The sequence below is a fragment of the Triplophysa dalaica genome, chromosome 9 (genome assembly GCF_015846415.1).
Source record: "Triplophysa dalaica isolate WHDGS20190420 chromosome 9, ASM1584641v1, whole genome shotgun sequence".
Lineage (NCBI taxonomy): Eukaryota > Metazoa > Chordata > Actinopteri > Cypriniformes > Nemacheilidae > Triplophysa > Triplophysa dalaica.
Window position 1 is genome coordinate 15540373 of NC_079550.1, and position 24525 is coordinate 15564897.

The 24525-nt window shown below is 39.2% G+C and overlaps 2 protein-coding genes across 6 annotated transcripts in view; one reads left to right on the forward strand and one right to left on the reverse strand.

Moving 5' to 3' along the window:
* rap1gap2a (RAP1 GTPase activating protein 2a) overlaps nt 1-24525 on the forward strand; it is a 67079-nt gene that overhangs the window by 99 nt on the left and 42455 nt on the right. Inside the window, exons 1-2 of one of the 4 annotated variants that reach the window (XM_056756315.1) lie at nt 14163-14213; nt 24391-24426. In XM_056756315.1, the coding sequence (XP_056612293.1) occupies nt 14200-14213; nt 24391-24426 (50 nt within the window). In that variant the 5' untranslated portion in view covers nt 14163-14199. Of the gene's footprint in view, nt 1-7625; nt 7705-14162; nt 14214-19408; nt 19508-24390; nt 24427-24525 lie in introns of those variants that run through there. The other 3 variants (XM_056756314.1, XM_056756318.1, XM_056756317.1) reach the window with 3 other exon arrangements.
* Nucleotides 7016-9783, reverse strand: xaf1 (XIAP associated factor 1). 2 transcript variants are annotated; one of them, XM_056756323.1, is made up of 9 exons: nt 9765-9783; nt 9336-9427; nt 8742-8877; nt 8575-8631; nt 8195-8417; nt 7961-8028; nt 7653-7856; nt 7465-7532; nt 7016-7356 (listed from the first exon to the last, which is right to left on the reverse strand). In XM_056756323.1, exons 2-8 carry the CDS (start codon nt 9368-9370, stop codon nt 7491-7493), a joined length of 765 nt encoding a protein of 254 aa, XP_056612301.1. In that variant the 5' UTR covers nt 9371-9427; nt 9765-9783; the 3' UTR covers nt 7016-7356; nt 7465-7490. The 2 variants fall into 2 exon arrangements, with proteins under 2 accessions (XP_056612301.1, XP_056612299.1); XM_056756321.1 differs by lacking the exon at nt 9765-9783 and having other exon boundaries at nt 9336-9602.

Sequence of the window (24525 nt, forward strand, 5' to 3'; positions counted from 1 at the left end):
ATGGATTTAATTAAATCAGTTTCTTTAGGTTTTCATAACTTCACTATTGCTCATATTTACACGGAAACACTTGTAATGGAGAGTGCATTAACTTTAAGGGATTAGATAAATGTCGTTTGACACGTTGCACACGATGCCTAACGTTACAATTGTAAAAGATTTAACAATAAAAATGTTTCTCCGCAATGTTATGCATTGCCACACCCATCAGTATGTTGTAAACAGTGTGCTTGGCTTCCTAGCTGTTAATGTGTGTTCAGTTTTTTCTAATTTCCTGCTGTATGAGTGCTATGATACGGAATTCAGATCCTGCGAATGTTAAATAAATAAATGAATATAAAAATAAAGCCATGAAAAATTGTAAAAAAGCGAAAATAAATAAATAAATACAGAAATTAATTGAATAATTATTTGATCCCCTGCTGATTTTGTAAGTTTGCCTGCTTACAAAGAAATGAAGGGTCTATCATTCGTATGGTGTGTTTATTTTAACTGATAGAGACAAAATATAAAAAATAGAGGAAATATGTTATATAAAGGTTATAAATTGATTTTTATTTCAGTCATGTTATTTGATCCCCGAGCAAAACATAACTTTGCATTGGTGGAGAAACCCTTGTTGGCAAGCACAGAGGTAAAACATTTCTGATAGTTGGTCACCAGGTTTGCACATGTGTCAGGAAACGTTTTAGTCCGCTCGTCTGTAAATCTTTAAGGTTTCTTAGCAAATTTGAGTTTTAGCTTTCTTCACAGATTTTCTATAGGACTAGGTTCTAGAGACTGACCAGGACATTTAGTATGCTTCTCCTTAAACCACTCTTTGGTTGTCTTGGCAATATGTTTTGGGTCTTTGTCATGTTAAAGGAACATCCACGACCCATCTTCAGTGATCTAGTTAAGGGGAGGAGGTTTTCGTCCAAGATTTTACGGTACACTGACGTGTCCCTCAGCCCCTCAATGCGGTGAACTCATCCTGTGACGATAGCAGAGATAAAAAGCCCTAAAGCATAATGTTTCCAACACTGTGCTTCTCTGTAGGGATGGTGCTCTTGGGGTCTAGTCAGCATTTCTCTCCCTCCAAAAACAGGTCACATTTGGTCTCGCAACACTTTCTCCAAATCTTTTCTGAATCATCTTGATGTTCATTGTCAAACTTCAGACGAGCCAGGCGGGCCTTCTTGGGGAGGAGGACCTTGCGGGTGCTTCAGGATTTCAATTGTGGCATAGCGTGTTACCAATGGTTTGCTTGCTAACTGTGGTCCCAACTGTCTTGAAATCATTAACAAGCTTCTTCCGTGTAGTTCTGGGCTGATCTTTAACCTTTCTCATGATCATCTTTACCCCATTGGGGAAATCTCGCAGGGAGCACCAGACCAAGGGCAGTTGATAGTTATATAAATATAAATCGCACCAACTGTTGTCTCCTTCTCACCAAGCTTCTGTCTGTAGCCTATTCAAGGTTTGTGCTGGTCTTCAATCTTGTCCCTGACGTCATTTGATACCTATTTGGTCTTGATCATGGTGGCGGAGAGGCTGAAATGGAAGAGACAGATTCTGTTGCCGGGCATCTTTTATATATACATAACAAGCTGACTTAGGAGTGCTTTTTCTTAAAGTGACAGGACTAATCTGTGATCCTTGTAGGCACATAAACAATCTTTGGAGCCAGAGTTCTTGGTGGTTGGTAGGGGATCAAATACTGATTTCACTAACTGTAATGCAAATCAATTTATAACCTTTATATATTTTTCCCCTAGATTTTTTTGGTTGATATTCGGTTTCTATCAGTTAAAATAAACCTACAATAAAAATCATAGACCCTTCATTTCTTCGTAAGCAGGCAAACTTGCAAAATTGGCTGCAGCTAGATCCCTCTCAGGATTTAGGGTGCTTCTCAAATCTTATTTGTGTATCCTCGCTTCCTTTCCTCGCGTCTCAGCTTGAAAAGACAGAGAGGAGTCTAGCTGAAGCCAATTGGGCGATTGATGCTCCACTCTCAAACAGGAAATACGTAACCTACACTCAATAATAAAGAAGGGGTAAAAAGGCGTCGCTGAGCTCTCCGAAGTTCGAACTTTAACTTGGGTAATTTTATCTCAGCATCCCTAGACCACTTGCAGACAGACATTGTCTTAACGTGCAATGCAAGCACAATGCAAATGGCTTCCGTGAAATTATGCATAAAGGATGAATCAACATGATGGATTTATATATTTTTGAAGATCAATATTGATGTCTTGCCGCTGTTAGCTGATATTGCAACAGGTTAAGAAAATCCAATATTTTTCTTTAATCCACTGAAGTACTGAAAACCCTGATGAAACACACCCGGTGGCGATACACACCTAAACATGTTGGTTGCGACCCGCCATTAAAAAGAAAGAAAAAGAACTTTTGATCATGGATCGTAATTTACTCTTACTTGCAGATGATGTGTTTGGTAAATATAGTTTTTTTTTCTTCTTTTTTTTCTTTTATTTATGTTAATTACTAAATTATTAAACATTTTACCGTGGTTGTTTTGCATGTTATTTTGCTTTAAATATTAAATTCCTAAATGATTTGTGTTCACGTATTCCTTCTTTAAAAAAATTTTTTTTTGATGTTTTATTTATTGTTCACTGCTAACTATTATAATGTTTACTTTCTAAAAACAAACCTGCAAGCAATATCTGGACTTAGTAACATTAAAGGTATTTGATAACATTTCAACAATCACTTTGTAGCATTTAAACATTATAAGTATTTATTGACATCAAAACAGCTCCGTTTCATAAATTACTTCCGGGTTGAGGTCAGAATCCGTGGGCGTGGCTTGCTGGTTTTGAATAAAGGTCTTAAGAAACCTTTACCCTCAACCACACCCTAACCTAACTCTAACCATCTAAAGTACCCATGATTGTTAAACTTGCCACAAAACACTCCTGGGTGATGATGTTAGACTTGATGATGTTAATAACGTCAGGCGTAACCGTAGAAAGAGTTATGCGTTTTTAAAGGAAAACGCAGTAGTATGAACGCAGCCTTAGAGTTTGTCTGTGGCCTACAGCAGCACTCTGTGCTCGACTGCTATGTCTGAAGCAAGACAAGCCCCATTATTACCATATGGACACAGACATGTGAAAATAAATAAATGTAAAAATGTGGAAATAAATATATATATCGACATAAATGCATAACAGAAATTAAAAAAGAACTGTTTTTGTAAGGAAATACATAATATGTTTAAATATACATTTTTCCATTCATTTTATATTTTTAGAAAAAAGTCTTTATTTTCTTTTTAACATTTCTTCATAAATTTATTTTTTAATTTATAATTTTTAATTTTTGCAGGATTAATGACACACATGTCTGTATTACTAATGCTTATGTGATAGCCTGAATGTCTGTGTCACAGCCTGCTGTCTGAGCAACAAAGCTGTTACACGAAATCATGCACCAGGTTGGGTCAACAGCTGATAGTTGTGCTGACGATGTGCATAGGCAGCAGCAGTTTATACTGCAAAGAAAAATGACGGCTTTAAACAAAATATAGCTAAGTTGTAATTATTTTTATTAATACAGTTTAAGTTGACAGGGTCTGCTTCTCTGTGTGGTTGTATTATTTGCTTGAATCAGCTGTATTTTCTGCTTCTTTGGGATGACAGCCGATTACAATGTCTGAAACATTGTTATGTGTCTTGTTATTGTTATAAAAATAATCTTATGGTAAAATACAGCTCTCCATATATTTTCCTTATAAGAATGAAAAGCTTTTTCAGAAGTTTGTTCTAGACAAGCAATTTATAATATGTCACAAGGCACATGCAATAAAATAAATCTAAATTCTTAATATGTATTTTACATTAGATTACTGGGTTGTTTCATCTCTTTGGTCCAAATATAGAAATAAAGGGCATTTGTATGAGGCACTAGGATTAGAAAAGAAATATCAATAAAATCTGTGAAGTATAAATTACATTTATATGAAATTATGTTTGTAAAATTATTTAAAGCTTATTTATATTTTTACGGCTCTGAACAAAACCCAGGCAGAATTTTTAAATCACATTGGCTGCCAGAGCTGGACCTTTTTAGTTGAGCCACCAGGCGACAGACTGTAGAGAGAAATTAATTGCAACCCTTACTGAAACTTCGCCATCTTTTGGTCATCTGTTTAAATGTAATTCCTTTGCTCGTGGTCTCATTTCTTAGGTCCTTATCTGAGTGATGGTCAGCTGGATCCTTGAGATATTTCATTGTCATGGTTCCACTATCATGTCATGTTTTATTCTTGCCTCAAGTGGAGCCATGGCATTGCCTGATGGTTTTGTGTGGGGAGAGATGTTTTTGACAATGACGGTCTTCCATACTCTCCCCGAGTCGCGTGATCATTCCTTCCCTCCTGTTTCCTAGTTTCTGTTAATTACCTTGCCTATAAGAGTCCTCATGTTTCTTTGTCTCGTCGCTCGTGCATTGTTTGATTCTTGCTGTTCCTGTTTGATACTTGTTGCTACATGTTGTTTGGTGTTCGATACCTGTTTGCTGTTCGCTGGATGTTCTTGTTTGCTGTTCCCATTGGTCGTTGTTCCTGTTCTTTATAGTAAGTCTAGTTCAGTCAGTGTTAGTGTTTTGTTTCAAGTGTTTGTTTTGTAGTCTTAGTTAGTCAGTGTTAATTGTTAAGTATATATTTTTGCGGACATGGTCAGGTACGTGGCCAACCGTAGCGATCCCGGGGGTGAGGTTCCACATGGGACTTTCACCCCACGGTCGAGCGCTGCGGAGGGTATCGTCCTGGCCGCCGCTGCCCTTGGGGAGTCAGTACCCTCTGGCTCGAGCTCCACGGTCGCCAGCCCTTCTGGTGGAGTCCAAGATGAGTGGGTGGCTAGAGACTCGAGGACGACGTCGCGGGAGTCCTCCTTCCCGGTACTCCCTCGGTTCCCCACTGGCCCGGCTGAGTCAGCCGTGGGCCAGACTGACCGTAGTGGGAGGAGAAGGCCACGTGGAGGACGTCCCAGGCCGAAATTGCTGTCCTGTCGCCCAGTTCAGCAACCGGCAACAGTTCCGGGTCCCCCGAGTTCTGTGGTCCCGAGTCCGGTGGTGTCAAACCCCAAATATTTTTTGGGGGGGCGCTGTGGGAAGGTGACGGTCCGTCCGGCACCGAGCCCGGCCCAGCAGCCGCCGGAGGTCGCTGCCCAGCCGCTAGAGGTCGCTGCCCAGCCGCCGTCAGAGAGCGCTGCCCAGCCGCCGTCAGAGAGCGCTGCCCAGCCGCCGTCAGAGAGCGCTGCCCAGCCGCCGTCAGAGAGCGCTGCCCAGCCGCCGTCAGAGAGCGCTGCCCAGCCGCCGTCAGAGAGCGCTGCCCAGCCGCCGTCAGAGAGCGCTGCCCAGCCGCCGTCAGAGAGCGCTGCCCAGCCGCCGTCAGAGAGCGCTGCCCAGCCGCCGTCAGAGAGCGCTGCCCAGCCGCCGTCGAGTCCGGCTGCCCAGCCGCCGTCGAGTCCGGCTGCCCAGCCGCCGTCGAGTCCGGCTGCCCAGCCGCCGTCGAGTCCGGCTGCCCAGCCGCCGTCGAGTCCGGCTGCCCAGCCGCCGTCGAGTCCGGCTGCCCAGCCGCCGTCGAGTCCGGCTGCCCAGCCGCCGTCGAGTCCGGCTGCCCAGCCGCCGTCGAGTCCGGCTGCCCAGCCGCCGTCGAGTCCGGCTGCCCAGCCGCCGTCGAGTCCGGCTGCCCAGCCGCCGTCGAGTCCGGCTGCCCAGCCGCCGTCGAGTCCGGCTGCCCAGCCGCCGTCGAGTCCGGCTGCCCAGCCGCCGTCGAGTCCGGCTGCCCAGCCGCCGTCCAGTCCGGCTGCCCAGCCGCCGTCAAGTCCGGCTGCCCAGCCGCCGTCAAGTCCGGCTGCCCAGCCGCCGTCAAGTCCGGCTGCCCAGCCGCCGTCAAGTCCGGCTGCCCAGCCGCCATCAAGTCATGCTGCCCAGCCGATCTTCCAACCCTGGTCCAGCCCGGCATTCCAGCCGTGGTCCAGCCCTACAGTCCTGCAGGGGACTAGGACAGTTCCCCCCAGGACTACTCCTGTCAAGCCTCCTGGGGCTCCGCGCCCTGGCGCGTCCCCAAGGGCTGGAACTTCCCCACCCAGCCCTCCCCCTTCTGGACTACCCATGTTTTCTTGTCTGCCCCCACCCCCCCACCCTTGTTTGTTATTTTTATTATCCCACCCCAACCCATGCATTATCTTGTCGTGTTTGCCCCTTGTCATGTTTGCCTTGTCTGTCTGGTTTTTGTCCTTGTCTAAGTTAGTCTTGTCTTGTTAGTTACCCCTTGGTGAACACCTGGAGGTGTTCATTAAAGGGGGGGCTTATGTCATGGTTCCACTATCATGTCATGTTTTATTCTTGCCTCAAGTGGAGCCATGGCATTGCCTGATGGTTTTGTGTGGGGAGAGATGTTTTTGACAATGACGGTCTTCCATACTCTCCCCGAGTCGCGTGATCATTCCTTCCCTCCTGTTTCCTAGTTTCTGTTAATTACCTTGCCTATAAGAGTCCTCATGTTTCTTTGTCTCGTCGCTCGTGCATTGTTTGATTCTTGCTGTTCCTGTTTGATACTTGTTGCTACATGTTGTTTGGTGTTCGATACCTGTTTGCTGTTCGCTGGATGTTCTTGTTTGCTGTTCCCATTGGTCGTTGTTCCTGTTCTTTATAGTAAGTCTAGTTCAGTCAGTGTTAGTGTTTTGTTTCAAGTGTTTGTTTTGTAGTCTTAGTTAGTCAGTGTTAATTGTTAAGTATATATTTCCCTGTCTTGTTTTACCCCATCGTGGGTCTTTGTTTTGTGTTTCTTTGTTTAAATAAATATCTGTTACACCAATACCGTCTGTGTCTGCCTGCACTTGGGTTCTCAAGCCATGTCTCAGAGAGAGATTCATGACATTTCATAACATAATATTTCTGTAAAATTTATAAATTAGTAATTTAATTGTGACGTATAGAGAAATTGCTTATATTTGGTCCATATGTTTCAAGTCTATGTTTATGCATCTGCAACAAGTACTCATTTGAAGTCGTCTTTATTTTGATGTGCTATTAGGTCATAAGTTTGTCCAGATTTAACATGTAGTAAACACCTAAATACTACAAAAATACAAAAGAAAATCAAACTAGGTTAGACAATAGAATGTATATCCACAAATTGCACTTAATAAATGTTTGTACCTAAATTCTATAATCATAATTTTACCTTTAACCAATCACCTTTAACTAGACTTCTATATTTTGACTTATTGTACTAATTCTAGTATATTTAATAATTCTATATTATTGTGTAATGTGTATTAGTTGTGATGGTGATGTAATCCCATTATTTGTGATCGCTGAGAGTTGTTGCCAACAAGCCTGTAAAATAAATCATACTTTTATTTATATTTACTGTAATACATAAATCACTGAATCTGTAATAGAAAGTTCCAATGGTAATGCATGATATATTCTTTGTGTACTTACATACATAGTTCTGCTTGCACTGATTATCACTGTGACAGGCTCAGATGTTTATGTAATTCACATTTTTTCTTAAAAATACAAAAAGTATCAATTATGATAAAGACAGTTGGCCTTAAAATGTAGTGATTCAAATTAACCCGATATAATTTATTTCCTTTCAGAGTTCACCAACCAAAAATGATCAGTACCTCATGCCATTCAAGAGTCTTCACGGGAAGTGCCAGATGACAGAAATTACAGGTGCTTATTTCATCTAGATCTCTTTCCATGTATCTCTTTGCCTTCTGAAACTTGAAGGAGACATCTGGAGTGTCTGGAGAACTCATATTTCTAGGTTCTAAGTCTTCGTGAAGATCAGCATCCGTGTTTCTCACAAACGGTTTGCAGTACATCTAGTTAAAAGTAATATGATTTTGGACATTTAAAAGAAATGGTCATTGTAACAAAATTTCTATAATAAGTTACATTATATAAATATTTTAATAAGTTTATTTACCTTATGCGCCTCTAGATTCTTGGAAGGAATGGTCTTCAGACAACTCCAACACGTTGAGATTTGCTTCTCTAAAAATAAATGATATACTGTATTAGTATTTTACAATAAAGATATAAAAAAACAAATTATGTAATTTATCTATCAATAAGACCATGATCACCCTCTGGACACCTTTCTGAACTGAAAACTGTTAGAGATAGAATAAACATAATGCTGTTTGTATCAGTCACTAACCAACAGTTTCATCATCTTCAGGTCTAGGGTTCTTCACTGTTAGGGGGCCATTAGAGCACTCCAGAGCATGTAGATGCTGGTGTTGAAATTGTACGTAGCGTCCACAGTCAGAGCAGGGTGTTGTGCGACTCCCGCAGGACAAACTGTGCTTCAGTAAACCACTCAGAGGAAGCTCAAGCTCACAATACTCACAGCTCTGAAGCCGCTCTAGGCACTCATCTGTCTGAAACGGAAATACAGAGATGGGAATTCGTGAAATGCAGAGTGTGAGATCACAGACATAAGATCACAGACATAAAAGGCTTCAATATTGACAGGCCTTTTTTTAAAAGAGAGCTCAAGTGTGTGATGTCCCATGAGGTGTGAGGTTAAAAGTTTACCTTGTGGTCCATCAGATGCCTTCGTTCCATCTTTTTATTGCATTCCTGGCATTTCACCTGTTGAGGCATGAAGAAAATACATAGCATCATAAATATTTTCAGAGGTGGGAGATGAACGAGCTGAATTTTTGTTTGGACACACAGAAGGGAGGTCAGAGTGTTATAACCTCTGCGTGTTCTTCAGCTTTGTGGTCCTCCAGTTGATCTCGAGGGATGGTTTCATCGCAGTCGGGGCACAGACACAGAAACCTCTGACAGTGAGGTTCATGCACGTCAAAGTTCGCTTTGGCCACTTCTTTATTGCTGTGTGAAGACGTAAAACATCGGACTGAACACAGAAGCTTCGACAGCACATGTTTTGTTTTCACTTTGACATGCAATAATAAACAGTCTACAGTGAAGTAAATATTAATCAAGTTCAACTAAAAAGGGCAAAGTGTCCCAGTCTCTGACATTAGTCCTGTTATATCATAAAACAATAACGCCACTGGTGGCTACTGAACGCTTAGCAACCGATAGGTTTCACTTTAAGTAAAAATCACTTACAATCGATACAAAAATCAATCATTAGTGACTAAATAAGTAAAATGTGCTTTTAATAAGATCGAAGTTTGTCTTGTTTTTGTTGTGACTAAATAGACGAAGTGGTGAATGCAGCGTCGTAACTCGCTCGAGCAAATCGATGTTTTGTTTATTTATTTCGTACAAGAAACACTGACAAGACGCGTTTATGTAGGCTAGTGTGTATCGAAAACACTCACCAGTGAGTACATAAAACCATTTCTTCTGTATCCATAGTTAAACAGGAGAGTGTGATATCTTGCCGGTTTGGGCACAGAAAATCCTACTTTGGCTGAACAGAAAGTGAAAACGAAACTTGGACCGAGTGTTTCAGATAAGTTATATATCTCTTATTGCCAAACATGTTAACAAGAACAACGTCCCATTTACTTTTAATATGGTTCTACAACAGTAACTTTACCAAGATACATTGTTGCAAATGGTCTTTGCATGGTAACGCACGATGCGTTCCCACACTCCTCGTAATCACCTCTCGAAGAGGGAAATAACGACTGTATTTAGTAACATTATAAGCATTTAAATATTATGTTACTACTGACTTACTAATAACAGTGACCAATAAAACGTTACTAATTACTTACAGTAAACCATGAAAAGTATTTATTTACATTAAAACATTGCCGTTACAGAAATGATTTCCGGGTTGAGGTGGGAAATATCCTAAATCCGATGTGTCTGGAAGACAGCATGTGACTATGATGACGTGCAGGGCTATTTTACAAAGTTGTTGCATAGTAACCTATCACATGTAGGGTATTTATAGTAGGATACTAAAACCACATGTAGAAAAATGGATGGCTACACCTTACCATTGTAACATCAATGTTTTCTATAAACCGAGATATTAATATAATATTTCGTAAAAAATTTTTTTGCAAAGTGCAGTATTTATAAGAATATATTATATACATCAGAGGGATGAATTAAAGAAGTTATAGTGCACAATTATACCGCTTTAAAGGCAAGGCAAGTTTATTTATATAGCACATTACAGACACAAGGGCAATTCAAAGTTCTTAACATAAAATGATTGACAAAGAGAAATAAGACGTATCTTTAAAATGTAAATGATTAAAGATCACAAATACAACTTTAGATTATAAGAAACAATAAAACAGCAGTAAAATTTGTGAGTGTATTTATAAAAAGTAATTAGAAAAAAGAAATGCATTTTATGTAAACCAGCACAGTGCTCAGGTTGTAAATGCACAGCTTAACAGGTGTTTTTTAAAAGATTTAAAAGTAGCTACTGTTTGTGAACATCTGATGCTTTCTGGAAGCAGATTCCATCTACTGGCGTAATGGCTAAACTCTGACTCGCCTTGCTTTGAGTGAACCCGTGTCAGAATTTTTTGAATCTAGAATTTCTATTTCCCCATGTTTTACTCACCCTCAAGGCATCCTTACTGAATACGATGATAGGATATCATCGCCTCTGTGCGGCAGCTTTCGTCGACGGAAAAACAAGCTTCAGGTTCCCTCGCAGCTGAGGGATAACACAAGTTAGTCATTTTTGTTAATAGCATTGTCAATATGGATATTTCTCCACAAACGCATCGATTTGCATCGATTCGATTCAGAAGACTTCACTGATCAAGTTGCCAGCACCGCCCGGTCCTGTAGATTCATCCTCTACAAAATCAGGAAAATTAGACCCTTCCTATCAGAGCATGCTACACAAATCCTTGTCCAGGCTCTTGTCCTGGCCAGACTGGACTACTGCAATGCACTACTGGGAGGACTTCCAGCTTGCACAACCAAACCTCTACAGATGATCCAGAATGCTGCGGCAAGAGTTATCTTTAATGAACCAAAGAGAGCACACGTCACTCCTCTACTCATTAAGCTACATTGGCTTCCCGTAGTCGCTCGCATCAAATTCAAGACTCTGCTCCTGGCCTACTAGAGACCACTACTGGTTCGGCACCACCTTATATTAAATCGTTAATGCAGACATATGTACCCGCCAGATCCCTACGCTCTGCAAACGAACGACGTCTTGTGGTGCCATCCCATAAAGGTAAAAAATCTCTCTCGCGCACCTTCTCCGGATCTGTTCCACCTATGTGGAATGATCTGCCCACTGCTTCAAGATCTGCAGATTCTGTAGCCATCTTTAAGAAACGCTTGAAAACACATCTCTTCCGCCAACATCTGACTGATCTGTTCTGACTCTTTTCTTCTCTACTCTTTTCTTCTCTACTCCTAAAAAAAAAAAAAAAAGTATGAATGAATGGTTCCGTATACTGTGTTAGGTTATATGAGACTAGTCTTCTTTTTGATTGCACTTATGCTTTTGTTGTACTTATGCTGTCCTAATTGCTTCCATTATCTACCCCACTTGTAAGTCGCTTTGGATATAAGCGTCTGCTAAATGACTAAATGTAAATGTAAATGTAAGACCTTTGTTGAAAAATTGCCCCCCATACCGCTTGGAAGTAAAAGGATGCGTCATATTATAACTCCGACTGCATTATTCTTCAAGAATAAATTTATATTCAGTTAGGATGCCTTGAGGGGGAGTAAAACATGGAATTTAGTTTCTTTGCTGAAATATCCCTTTAAAAGATATACAAATAATGTCAGGTGTTTATTGATAACATATTAGCATAGGGGGTGCAGTACAGTAAAATATTATAATACAAAGCTACTTGTTGGCTATAATACATGTTTTTTACGATCTTGCAGAGGACATTGGTAATGCTCTTTATGTTTCAGTAAGATTTTACCATGGCATTAACAAAATCTGTTCCTGAATCAAGACGACATGTCAGAATTTACAATGTGAATGCATTGACGTGAATCAAGTCAATGTGTTCCGTGTCTTTTCTGAGCTGTTTCCCTGAGACATTCATGAACCATTAGAGGTTTGACATAAGGTTGAATAGATGTCCCTCGTTGACCCCATTAGTAGATATTCTCATCTATTGACTCTCTGCTTCATGGTTTTATTGAGCTGCGCCGAAAAATGTTCTCTGAATAATTGAACAAGGCTTTTTGATCAAGGCTGGTGGCACCACGTTTGTCCCCGGCTGCAGAGACATCAGACATCAGATGCTAATGGATGTTTGTCAGCTGGAAATGCACGGGAGCAGATGTGTCAAGCCGGGGCAATCATAGTAAATACTGTATTGAGTTTCCCATTTTCCCTCTCACCTCAGATGGGTGTGGAAAGGGAAATTTACACAGACTCCTTCTTTTTCTAATTCCGTCTGCCCGCTGCAAGATCTGCTTTAGCTGTGCAACAGTCAATTATGCACATGGGTGAACCAGCCTGCTGGGCTATTAAACAAAGTGTAGTAGTGTGAAGGGCTGTTTCATTTTATGTTCGTGTGCGTGCCCTATTTAAGTTCACAAGTCCTTTATCCGCCAATCAGATGTGTCTTTAGCAAACAGTAAAGCAAAGCAAATAGTTCTCTCCCACAACAGGTACATAACAGTCAGAGATAGAGTAGTTCTCATCTTACATCTCTGATGGTCGCCTTCATTAATATTCTATGTGATTATACTAGAGTTATTTATCATCTCTGGTGTGTTTTATTGCACTGGTTCATACTGCATTTGGGTCTTTTAATTGCAGGTTGTATGGTTGATATAGAGAGCTGTAATAGTAGTCCGATAAATAATGCATGAAACTAAATATGTTTTTATTACTTTAAATGGCTCTTGTTTCCGTTGTCAGAGACATTGTGCATTGAAATAAAATTAGGATTGACGTTTTCAAAAACAAAGGTCATTAGGATGTATATTACTGTATGCCTCTTATATCAAATTTTATAATAAGCTTTTTATTAATGTCAGTTGAATAAGGTGTAAAAATAACTGAAATATAATGAAGCCTATTTGAGGTAAGCATATGCAAATTAAACTACAAGGCAAGCTAGAATTTATTTTTAGACGAAGGTCACACCTCTCATTGACTGTCAAGCATTCCAGTGCCATACGCTCGTTTCCAAATCCTACCAAATGTAGGTTATATAACCGCAGAAAACGGGTTAATGGACTGTGGACGCGTGTTTGAATTTGCTGTTGTTTTTGTACTAACGCTATATACATATGTTCAGCCAACCAAACCCTCTGGCAGAACTCTAAAGAACATTTGCAAAGAGGGTTACCAAGGCAACCTCAGAAAGTGCACCAATTAGAAGGCGCTATGGCTCTTGAAGCGCTAAACTGCCGAGAGATTGAAGGAGATTGAGACAACCGCTCGAAACAAACAGTCAAATAAATGAACCAGTCGAAGTTCAACAGGAGACAAGTTTACGATTACATTAATTGCAGCTTGACTTTGCCGAGTTCAAGTATGTGTGTGTGAGTGAAGAATGACGCAGGGTTAATTCGGTTTTCCCAGGTTGTGACATTTCCACAGAACTAGTCGGTTATAAAACAGGTATCCCTTGATTTGTTTCGCCAGAATTCTGAGTATTGATCTTCTGCAGCTATGTGCGGATGAGAGCATGTGTGAGTGGGCATTGATCTGATTGGACCACAGCGGTGGCCGACCCGATTGACCACATGATGTTTTAATGGCCAGTGATGCACATGTGTCTACATGTGAAGGGAAACTAATGCATCTGAGTGAAATCTTCCTCAGTTTTGTGTTTTGCTTGTATTGTAGGGCTTAGTGATCAAATCTGTATTTTCTATTTCGTATGCGTTCAGCATCCGCGCATTCTGCCGGTTATTAATGCTTTGTCAGCATATATATGCGTGCGTTGGTGCATGTGCCATAAATCTTGCGTAAGGAGGGCTTTGGAGTCTCTATTCAATTGCATCTCTGAGAAATGATCTGCACACAAATACATCATAGACGCAGCATATTCACTACCATAGCAACTACTACAACTACAACCTGCATTCTTAAACACACATTCTCTCTCACGATTCTTCTTGCTCGCATTCTCTTATTCTTTTCCCTCCCACCACAGTTTCTCTCTTTCTCTCTGCACTCTCTCTCTCTCACCCATTCTCTCTCTCCTCATTCGTGTTGAACCAGTCGTTTCATGCTGCACTGCTGTGTTTACTCAGTCTTGCTAGCCACTGATGGCAGATTCAAGGTAGGATAATGTTTTAATGGTTATTCAAGTGCATGATGGATTCGGCTCTTGTTGATAATGTGCATCACAGTAATGGAAACAGTGCTTCGTGTATGTTTGAGATGTTATTAAACTGTTGCTGTTGGTCTTAGCAGGTGCGTGTGCGAGTGTTTGCAAGCTTATGCTTCGATTTAATGGGTGTGTTTTGAGTGTGTGTCTTAGATGTCTAAAGCTGCGTTTTGGGCGCAAGCCGTATTTTGCAATTGTAATTTTAATCCTCATGCATGGACTGGACTCTAAACTAATTTGGAGTTTTTAACTTGCACTCTATGTAAATTAATAGCTGAGTATTTGTGTTGTGTATGTGACTCATTCCTTTAGTGTCAGAGATAAAAACAGTATGTTAATGATAAACATGACTTATTTACATTGGTGTCCAAGGATGTATTAACACAAGGATCGCAAAGAGCCTCACAATTTGAATAAATGACTGTAAACAAGACTGACGCAATGTGACAACAAATGTTAGCCGAAATGAAGATGGTTCGGATATATGCAGTCACAATTCTGGTTTGAAACGTCATTGTTGTGGTTATAGCAGGAAAGCGATATATGATCTCAGGTTTAGAATTACTGAATATCCTGGTGTACTGTATGTTGCGGTTATCACAAGTTTGTAGCCATTCCAGTTGTAATAGACACATTGTTGTCCTCTCTCCACACAGTGCATGACTTTCCTTTATGGCATAATTACATCCTTGTATAGTTTATGCTAGATCCTGCAATGCCCATCAACCTCATCTGCTCTCCTCGGTTTTGGCCTCATCCTTCTATAATGATAAAAATCATGCGATTATTTCCCCATTGATCATTTTCTCACATTGCACTCTTTTTCTGCCCTCACAGTCTCTCATTAGTTTGCGGTGCAGTCGCTTCAAACCTCATTTTTTCCTTCCGTTCTGTGTCTTCCATATCTGCCCTTTCTTTATTCGCTTAAGGGAGCGTAGAGCAGGAACTTTAATAAAGAATGAGTCACTGGTAAAAGGACAGAACGGCTTTAATCTCATTTCTTTTCACTTCTCTTTTTCACATTCTTCTCAACCTTCTTGTCTCTCCCTTGTCGTCACTTCTGTTTATTGGCTCATTTGCTTGCTTGCATTGCGTCTCATCTTTTCTCACTCACGTCTCCTGTAGTCTCCACATTTCTCTATTTATATCTTCTCTTCACATTTGTTCTCTTCCCAAACATGTGTTCTTCGCGTTGCTTCTCATCTCAGTCTATTGTGGTCTTATCGCTTCTTTTCAAATTTCTTCACATTCTCTCATTTGTATTTTCGCATTGCTGTTCATCGTTTCCGTTTACGCCTCTTTCTTTCTTCACATCTCTTTAGCAACTTCTCACACTCTTTGTCTCTTCTCATCACTTCTCGCCACTTCTGTTCTTCACGTCTTTTCTGTTCTCCACAGTTTGTGCATGGCAAAGAATGACAAGAAGACAGGAAACTGGAGATTTGAGCCATTCAAGAAAACGTCTGACCAAACGTAAAGATTACGTGATGCAAAGATAAGCAAGAATCATAAACCACATGCTACACAGCTGCGATGATGGTCGTCTCTCACACTGTGGTCAGCACTGACTAGATAAGACATTGCATAAAAGGCTGAAGCACATTTGTTGTGTGTGCGTACACATATGCGTATGTGTTTGATACGCTGGTGGGTGTGAAATATTGCAGGCAGCGAGTGGGTGTAGTGACTGAGTTCTTTGTCACGGCTATCGAAATTCTCTCGCACAGCACATAGATGAGCAAGAGAGAGCGGCAGTGCATCGCTAATGAGCGGATCAGAGAAGGAGTCAAGAACAAAATGTGAGAAAAAGAGAGAGAGAGAGAGAGAGAGAGAGGAGAAGATGGACAAGGTGGAGTGAGGTTTATTCTAGATTCGCTTAAAAAACATAATTTAGTGTAAATTGAGATTTTAAACTTTTCAAACATTTTCAAGTAAAAATAGCACAAAATATGTGTTTAGGCAAACCGTGATGGCACACATACATCTGAGAGATGTTTATTTGATGTCTGGATTTACATCTCCAAGACGTTTTTTTTATCGTTTGCTCATCTGCGTTACATCTCTGAGACGTCTCCTGTCCGATATCATATAGATATCTAAAAGAGGTCTTTAAGATGTTAAGAATGCATGTAAAACTGCTTTTCCAAAGATGTTTATCAGATGTTTTCACACAGCTAATGTTTTCCAGATCTTTAACAGGCATCTTACAGACGTACCTGTGCCATCTTAGGCAACATCTCCTCCTAAAGAACAAATAAAGGTGTGGAAGTAATCAGGTATAAGAGGAAGGCCAAATGTGTTATCCTGACTCCAGGTTTTGGTGGCTCAATTTCATAGATAAGAGGAAAAGCCCATACAGGAGAATCTCATGAGCCGCATCTTGTCCGCGCAAGTGTGATACAGCCAGCCCCCTCTCTAGTCACTAATCTAATGAGAACTCATGCCGCTCATTTAGCACGTGAGCAGCCGGAATTGAAAACAGTCCTATCGTTCAGTTTGAGCTCAGGCTTGCTTGAGCCCACAAAACAGTCTTTAGTCCAATAGGCACAGTGAGCACATGGTCATGCCAACCCAACTACAGCATATGGTGCATAGTCAAATTGCTGTTTAATGAACTGCTCGTCACTTTGCCAAATGCATTAATGTAAATGACTTGATTTTGTTAAGTAGGGTTTACATCTGGATCAACATGTTGACAGTTTTATCGGACGCACTTGTCTGGCCCAAAGTTAACTTCCGGTCTGTGTTTGGTTACAATCTTACGATTTATTTTATATTGAATTTATATGAATATTTTATTTTATATTAACCGTATTAAATTACATTTAAACTACTCAACAGTTGAATATATTCTTTGTGGAAGTCTACCGGAAGTTAAGTTTGGGCCACATAACATTTGTTTATGTTGTTGATGCTAAAACGTCTATAAAACATTTCAATCAACCAATCAGATTTTAGAGAATACTGACTTGATAGCGTTATGGGCAATTCCGTGAAAATGTCGACCATGCGAAATGTTTTTACCAGCGAATTTTTCTTTGGTAACAGCACAGATATTAACATTTGGTGGTTCAGATTCCCATGTGAAATCTCTCTTCAAATTTGTAAAGCATTTGTTTTATTTTTTTAGTGCATGATTTTTCATAGTGAGGTAAGAGCCATTTTCTGGATTGTTTCATCCATAACGCTACATATTCCTCATAAATGGAAACATGAAAATGAATATAAAGTAACTATTTTATGTTCTATAAAGAGACTTCCCTTCTCCATTCCATTCCATTTTCTACCGCTTATCCGAACTTCCTCGGGTCACGGGGAGCCTGCGCCTATCTCAGGAGTCATCGGGCATCAAGGCAGGATACACCCTGGATGGAGTGCCAACCCATCGCAGGGCACCCCTTCTCCATTCATTGGGTTTTATTGCTTCAGGATTGTGCATTTTATTTGACAGAAATCCTAGTTTATCGTCTCCCAAAAACCACGTCCTTTTTTTGTCACATCCCTAACGCTTGTTTATTTCCCTTTAAAATAAATATTTTTTCATAGACTGACAATTTTTTGATGTTTAGACTCTATCAACAACTGTTTTTAAAAATATAAACAAATAGTTCAATATAATCGGACCAAATTCATTCTCTGAGGATTATGTCACATCCATAACGCAAAATGTCACATCCACAACGCTGGAATTGCCCTTAGGAATAGTTAATGGTAAGGCTTCAGGATGAAGCAGAAAATCTAGAAACATACTTAGGTAAATCATGATGTGTGAGGTTTCATAATCGTTCCCCTGAGGAAAGCGCTTAATTCCAGGTGGTTACAGGATGTTTGACTTTATATGGTCTGCTGCATGTCTACATCCTGGTAAAGGATTAGCATAATGGTATTTTGCAGCGGAGTTTTACATTGACTCTTACTGGCGTGTAGAGTCACAGAAAGTTCAAAGTGTAAATGAGATTTAGGAAGGAAGTTTGCAATTCCAATGAATGTGTCAGTTTTTATTTTATCATTGTTGCACTGCAACTCAGGTCAAAACTCAGTTTCAGGTCAATATTTGGTGACTCAAAAATTGGTTAATTTATTTCTTGTATTTAATGAATTTCCTTTAACCTTTCAATAATAAATCTTTCAGGTCCAGTGGAAGCATAATTCACAGGTACCCAAATGGCTCAAGATGCAAAGGCCAGATCAGATGCAACACAAGCCCGATCTGATATAATCTTGGATCTCTGTCATGTACCAGCATTGAAACTCTTCATGTTGTGTTGCGATACATAAAGGCATAAATAACACAAGGCCGTCTGGGCCTACGCTGAGTCATGGGTTTATGAGCTTCAGACTTCGCCGTGGGGAACGGCCTTGGATTTGTCTGCTGCTGATAGACTGTGCTCTGTCTGCGGTGATGGTACAGCTGTTAGCTCAGGTCCAATGCACTTCGATAGATTATGCCTGCCATTTTTGTGTGTGTGCTGGCCGGGCGTGTGTTTTATGTCGGTACGTAATAACATCCTTTTTAATCAATGCCTGCCTCCACAGTGGCCAGTTGTGAAACACGTTCCACCTTTCAGAATGACAAAGCCGGTGAGAGAAGTTTAAGTGACGCTTGACTGATTACCACATACTGTATATTGATGCTTTACCATGCCCAGTGTTCATTTTATTGAAGCGGATGGTAATGCAATTGCAAAGGAGGGAAACCAGAGAACGCTTGTCCAGTTGTGATTTCTTGCTGAAATGAAATTGAGTCAAGTGTGCTGTGTTCCTTTTTTTTTTTAATATTACGTATATTTTTAACACTATAACGTTATGCTGTTATTTGTATTCTGTGGTTTATAAGGAGCACGGTTGAATAGAGAGGTTTGCTTTGGACTTGATGGAAACTGACTTCATCCAATATTTAAAAATGTATGAGATTTGACATTGTATTTCCTGTGCTTGAATTCATGTGGATGTAATGAGTAGCCACTGTGATGTAAACAGTCGTGACACATTTTTACGAGCATAGAGTGAGCTGAACACAATCCAGGTCGCTTGCATGCAGATTGGGAAAGAGGTGGGTTGGGGTTAGGGGAGGGCAACAGGTAGGAGGTTCCCTCTGTCTCTCCCGCTTCCATTTTTAAAAGTAGAGAATATTTGGGAGAGAGCAGAAGTTTCTGTCTGTCTTTGGAGAAAGACAAAGGAGGAAGATCTCTGAGCACTATGTACAGGAAAAAAAGGAAATGTTTGTCTTTTGGCGGCTTTGGATGGTAGGTTATCTTTGTTGGTTATCTTATTTATCTTATTCACTAAATTATAGTCTGAGCTCCATAACTGGGATGGAAGTCTTTGTGTTTGCAACTTTTTTATTTATTTGCTATCAAAAATCTCAGTTACTCTCAAAAATAGAGTTTTGAATGATTTTTTCTTTTTCATTACACATTTTAAAACTAAAAAATGAACATTTTGCAGTAAGGTTTTAGAACTAAACACACAACCTTTGATGAGGCAGGTACAGGGATCCTAAAAATTGAAGAGAATGTTTTTTTATCCCTAATAGATATAAAATATCTATTAGGCATGTCTGACATGTGGCAAAGATTAAAAGTAAATAAAAGTTTTGTATGAATATATTAGGAGTTTTCTGCAAGGCCAAATGACTTATACCACACAACACTCCCAAAAAGTTTTTTTAAATCATATAATTTGATGTCTTATATTGTGTACATAATGAATATTTATTCTTAGTAAGTCAAGACTATAAGAAAAACAGTAATAATGACATATAGACAAATTTTCTTGTAGTCCAAAAGCACTTTTTCTGTCTTAAATATGTTCATTTAACATTTCAATGCAGTATATGTTCTGTTGGTTGAATGTTGTTCTAACATTTGTGTAAAAAAATGAAATTGGAAGTACTTCTGTAGCAGAGTTGTTTAAATTTCTGAAAGTGTTGTTATGTGTATAGACCATTTTGCTAAAATAGAGTATCTATAAAGTTCCTTATAGCAGGTGCTTTGAATGTGCACGCACACACGTTTGAGTTTAATGTCAGTGTTCTCCGGGGCCATGTGCTAGACCACTGCTGATGTTCTGATAGTGGATAAAGACAAAGCTACCGTATTTGACAATGCACACTGATTACTGAACTGCGTCACCACTGTGACCACTGGCTTTCATATCTCACAGCTTTGCTTACGTGTCGTGTGTCTCACTTACTGAAAGCAATATCAATTTCATGGTATAGACACAATTTTGATGAAACAGATCATCAAAAATAAAATTGCACACAAAATCACAGAAAAAAACGTTTTCTTTTCGTCTCCTGCTGCAGTGTCCATGATTCACGGACTACACATTTTATGTATTCAGACACTTCAGTGAGTAGCGAAAGTTGCATTTGAATAGGAGAAAATGAACGTGTCAACTCCTCTTTTGAAATATTTCTACTAGTAGAAGTGAATGATTGATATTTGACCGTCTGACTGAAATGGAACATCTCGCTTTTGTCATCTGGCTGTAAATGTTCACACATTCAACTGGACAAAATGTTAGAAATGTACAATCTCAAACACTATTCAAGCCATTCCCTTAATCTCCTTGAGGAAATCTTGTGTTTTTTCTTGCAGACCAGACCGAACTGCTAACTCTTGCCAGCTCAGTATCCCAAATAGCCAGCATGCGTGGCGGCTCATCCCCCGTTTAGCTGATATGATAAACCTCATGCTGTTTTCTTCATCAGCCCTAATGGAAACAATAATTAGGCCTCTCTAGAACTACACAAAAACGGAAAATGCAGCACAATTAGTACAGACTACCAGTTAAACAGCGGTAAATGCTCAATAATGTAACATCACAGTCAAAAAGTAAATTCAGTTTCAGAAGTTTTTTGGCTTTAGAATGAGTTTGTTTCTCTTAAAGGGATAGTGCAGAGCTGGCCCAAGGCATAAGCTAACTAAGTTGCTGCTTAGGGCCCCAGTGGTCACTAGGGGGCCCCCAAGATTTTTTATAATTTCCCATTTCCAAGGGCATAATTTTCACTCGGGACAGGGGTACATGTCCCCCTCACTTGTCAAGATCCCGTTTGTGTACCCCTCACTTTCAAATTAGTTTGTTATTTATTTTTAAATCTGCCTGCGTCGATGCGCGCATCGCACGAACACTAAAAATTATTTTCTGAAAGATTGTTTTCAATCACATGGTTTTGATTTTAATTTAATATGCATTTTAGAAGTTTATTTGAGATGTTTTAACATGGTCGGTGTTTCGATAGACTATGTTTAGCTGTTTCCTTATAATGGACTTATATGGGGAAGAAACGCATAACGCGTGTTTTATTACTATTTTGTTTAATAAGGACTTGTTCTTTTAAAGCAGTTAGTGTTTATGACAAGGCTTGACGGAAATGTGGGCTTCCCTGGTTTTCCTCCGTTTCTCAGTCAATACCAATCAATTTAAACAATAATAAACAATGCAAACCATTGGTATTTTTAATCTGTGATAGGATTTGAATAAAAAAATGTCCCTCGTTTGTGTCCCCCTTCTTCTTAAATCGAGGTTACACCCTTGCACATATTCATTGAAATTGAATGTCATTTCATGTAGTCTTAGGCCATTTCTTGACATCCTTTTTTTGTATATAATATTTCAATGGATATGGGTAATGATATAAAGTATTCAATAGAAAAAAAACACAAAGCAATATTATGTTTTAGGGCTGCTGCATCAGACTCACAGCTAGAGGATTACTGAATGACGTAATTGAAGTTGATTTAAGAATTTAAACTCAATAATGTCATTGAAAATGAATATAAACCTAATAAGTTTAGCCTAGTTAGCATTTTATTGCAAGCTGAAATTAGCTGGGTAGTAAATTAAGCAACCAAGAAAGTATGTTAAATATCCGCAGATAATTTTGCAATTTTAATATATTACAATACACAACAGATTACTTAGCTGTTTTTAAAATAACTTTTCTGGATTATATTTCTGTAATAAAAATAATCTTCTGTTTTCAAAACTTGGTACTGATAATAAATAATAAGCTTCTGTTTAATAACTTTGATACTGATAACAGTTTAACATTACTTACATTAGCCTGCCTTTGGGGTCTTTGCTATTATATTCCGGTATCATTTTGCCTCAATGTTTTAGGTGTACAGATGGCTTGCTGCGGTGCTATGTTATATAGTTTGACGTATAACTGCTGTTTGTTGTGGTTGAAATAGCTTTTTTAACGTTAAAATAAAATTCTGTTCATTCATAAACAGAGCTTTTTCCAAACTCAAACTGATCAAAAACTATTTGAGATCTTCCATGGCCCAAGAAAGACTGACTGTACTTGCACTAATTAGTAGTAATAACAAAATTGCTTGTCAGATATCGATATATAAACGACTTTGCCTCCAGAAATGCAAAGGAAACACAAAATCGAAGGAGAAAATGGAATAATGAGGTGGGATTTAAAGTTGAGTTAGTTTGTAATATTGGCCATTTTGTACATCTACATTTATTTTTTATATAAAAAGTTACTTGATTGTATTGCACTATTTGCCCGTTGCTAATTTTCTAACCAAAAGTAATTCAAGTGGTTAACATTATAACAGTAAATGTATTGTCTACTAGTTTATTTAACTAATTTTTACCACACCAAGTTTAGTATGCCAATTGGTGCTGCAAAACTTTGAATGTTAAAGTGCAAATTAACACCTGACCACTCCTGTGGGTTTGCTACTGTTACAATTGGCATCCATAGAAGGGTAAAAACATTGGTATGATATAAACAAATGAACACAGCAACATCAAAATTTTTTAATATATATTTTTTTATTCATTTAGATTTATAGTGTGCAAATAATCAAGGATTGACAATAATTAGCCTCATAGGTGGCACAGTTAAAATTCTTGTTAGGGCCCCCTCAAGGCTTGGGCCGGCCCTGGAGTAGTGCCCCCAAAATGAAAGTTCTGTCATCATTTACTCAACCTCTTGCCATTTCAAAAATGTATGACTTTCTTCTGCAGAACACAAAAGATGATATTATATTTTATATTGGAATCGGCATGCCTGTTTTTGCCAAGTGGTTGATATCCTTAGGACAACATCATGTTGACCCTGGGACAACATTTAAATCAACCAATCAGATTTCAGAAATTACTTTAGTTTCATTTAAGTTTAATCTTCCAACCAGGATTAGGTACTTCTAGACCATTATATTTCACTTATCATTTCCCTCTGATTTTGGGTGTAAGTTATGGTTAGGGTTTGGTGTGGGTTTAGGTTTTATTTATAAGAATATCAACATCAACCACTTGGCCAAATCAGGTCGAGCGTTGGTAACCGAACAACTGCGGTATCCATTGACTTGCATTAGTTTTGTGTCTATACAATAGAAGTAAATCCGACATTGTTAGGTTATTAACATTCTTCAAAATATCTTCTTTAGTGTACTGCAGAAGAAAGAGGATGAGTACATGATGACAGAATTTGTCATTTCTAGCTGAACGTCCATTTTAAGGATATGTTTATAATATTGTCATTAAAGCATAGACAAAATTTGTATTTAGAAGTTATAAGCACTATACAATTATTTTGACATTACTCTGCACTTCTCATTGAATTCCAGGTTGTGATGTACATTAAACGATATTGGCTATTCTTAAAGGAGGAAAAGCAAAAGGCTTAGCTAAAAAAAGCATAAGGCTGGCTGCAGTAAGTAGGGAAGGAGACCAGAGGCCTCTTTATTTAATGAATGTAAATGGAGGAAAAGCTTAGGTGAAAATTGGGTGAACTGCTTTCGTGAGGTAATGGTGTATCATTTAACAGCCTGTCTGAGAATCTTCAACATGTTTACACTAAACAATATGTTTTTCGGAAACTGTATCTTTAACTATGATTTAAATGCTATTTTATGAGAGAAGGTTGTGACAGGTAGGATTTATTTGCCTCCATCAACATGAATTGTTATTATTTAATAATATATTGCATAATATCATGTTTCTTTTTTGACATTTTTTTTTTGATGGACAACAGGTGCATGTGTTCAAACAGGATGCTTTTGTTTGTCTCAGGCACTGGACCGTAGCATTAACTTAGATTTTTGGATTTAATGTAATGTTTATTTTTCTCTCTTTTTCTCTCTTTCCTGCCCTGCAGGATTGACAAGTCCAGCATTGCAGCCCTGAGGGCACGGTGAGTGTAGCGCGAATATAAATCCGTCCTATCCTCTCTCCTAATGAGATGTCTGATTATTCAATCAATACATCCAGTGATCATTTCAGACTTTAAAGA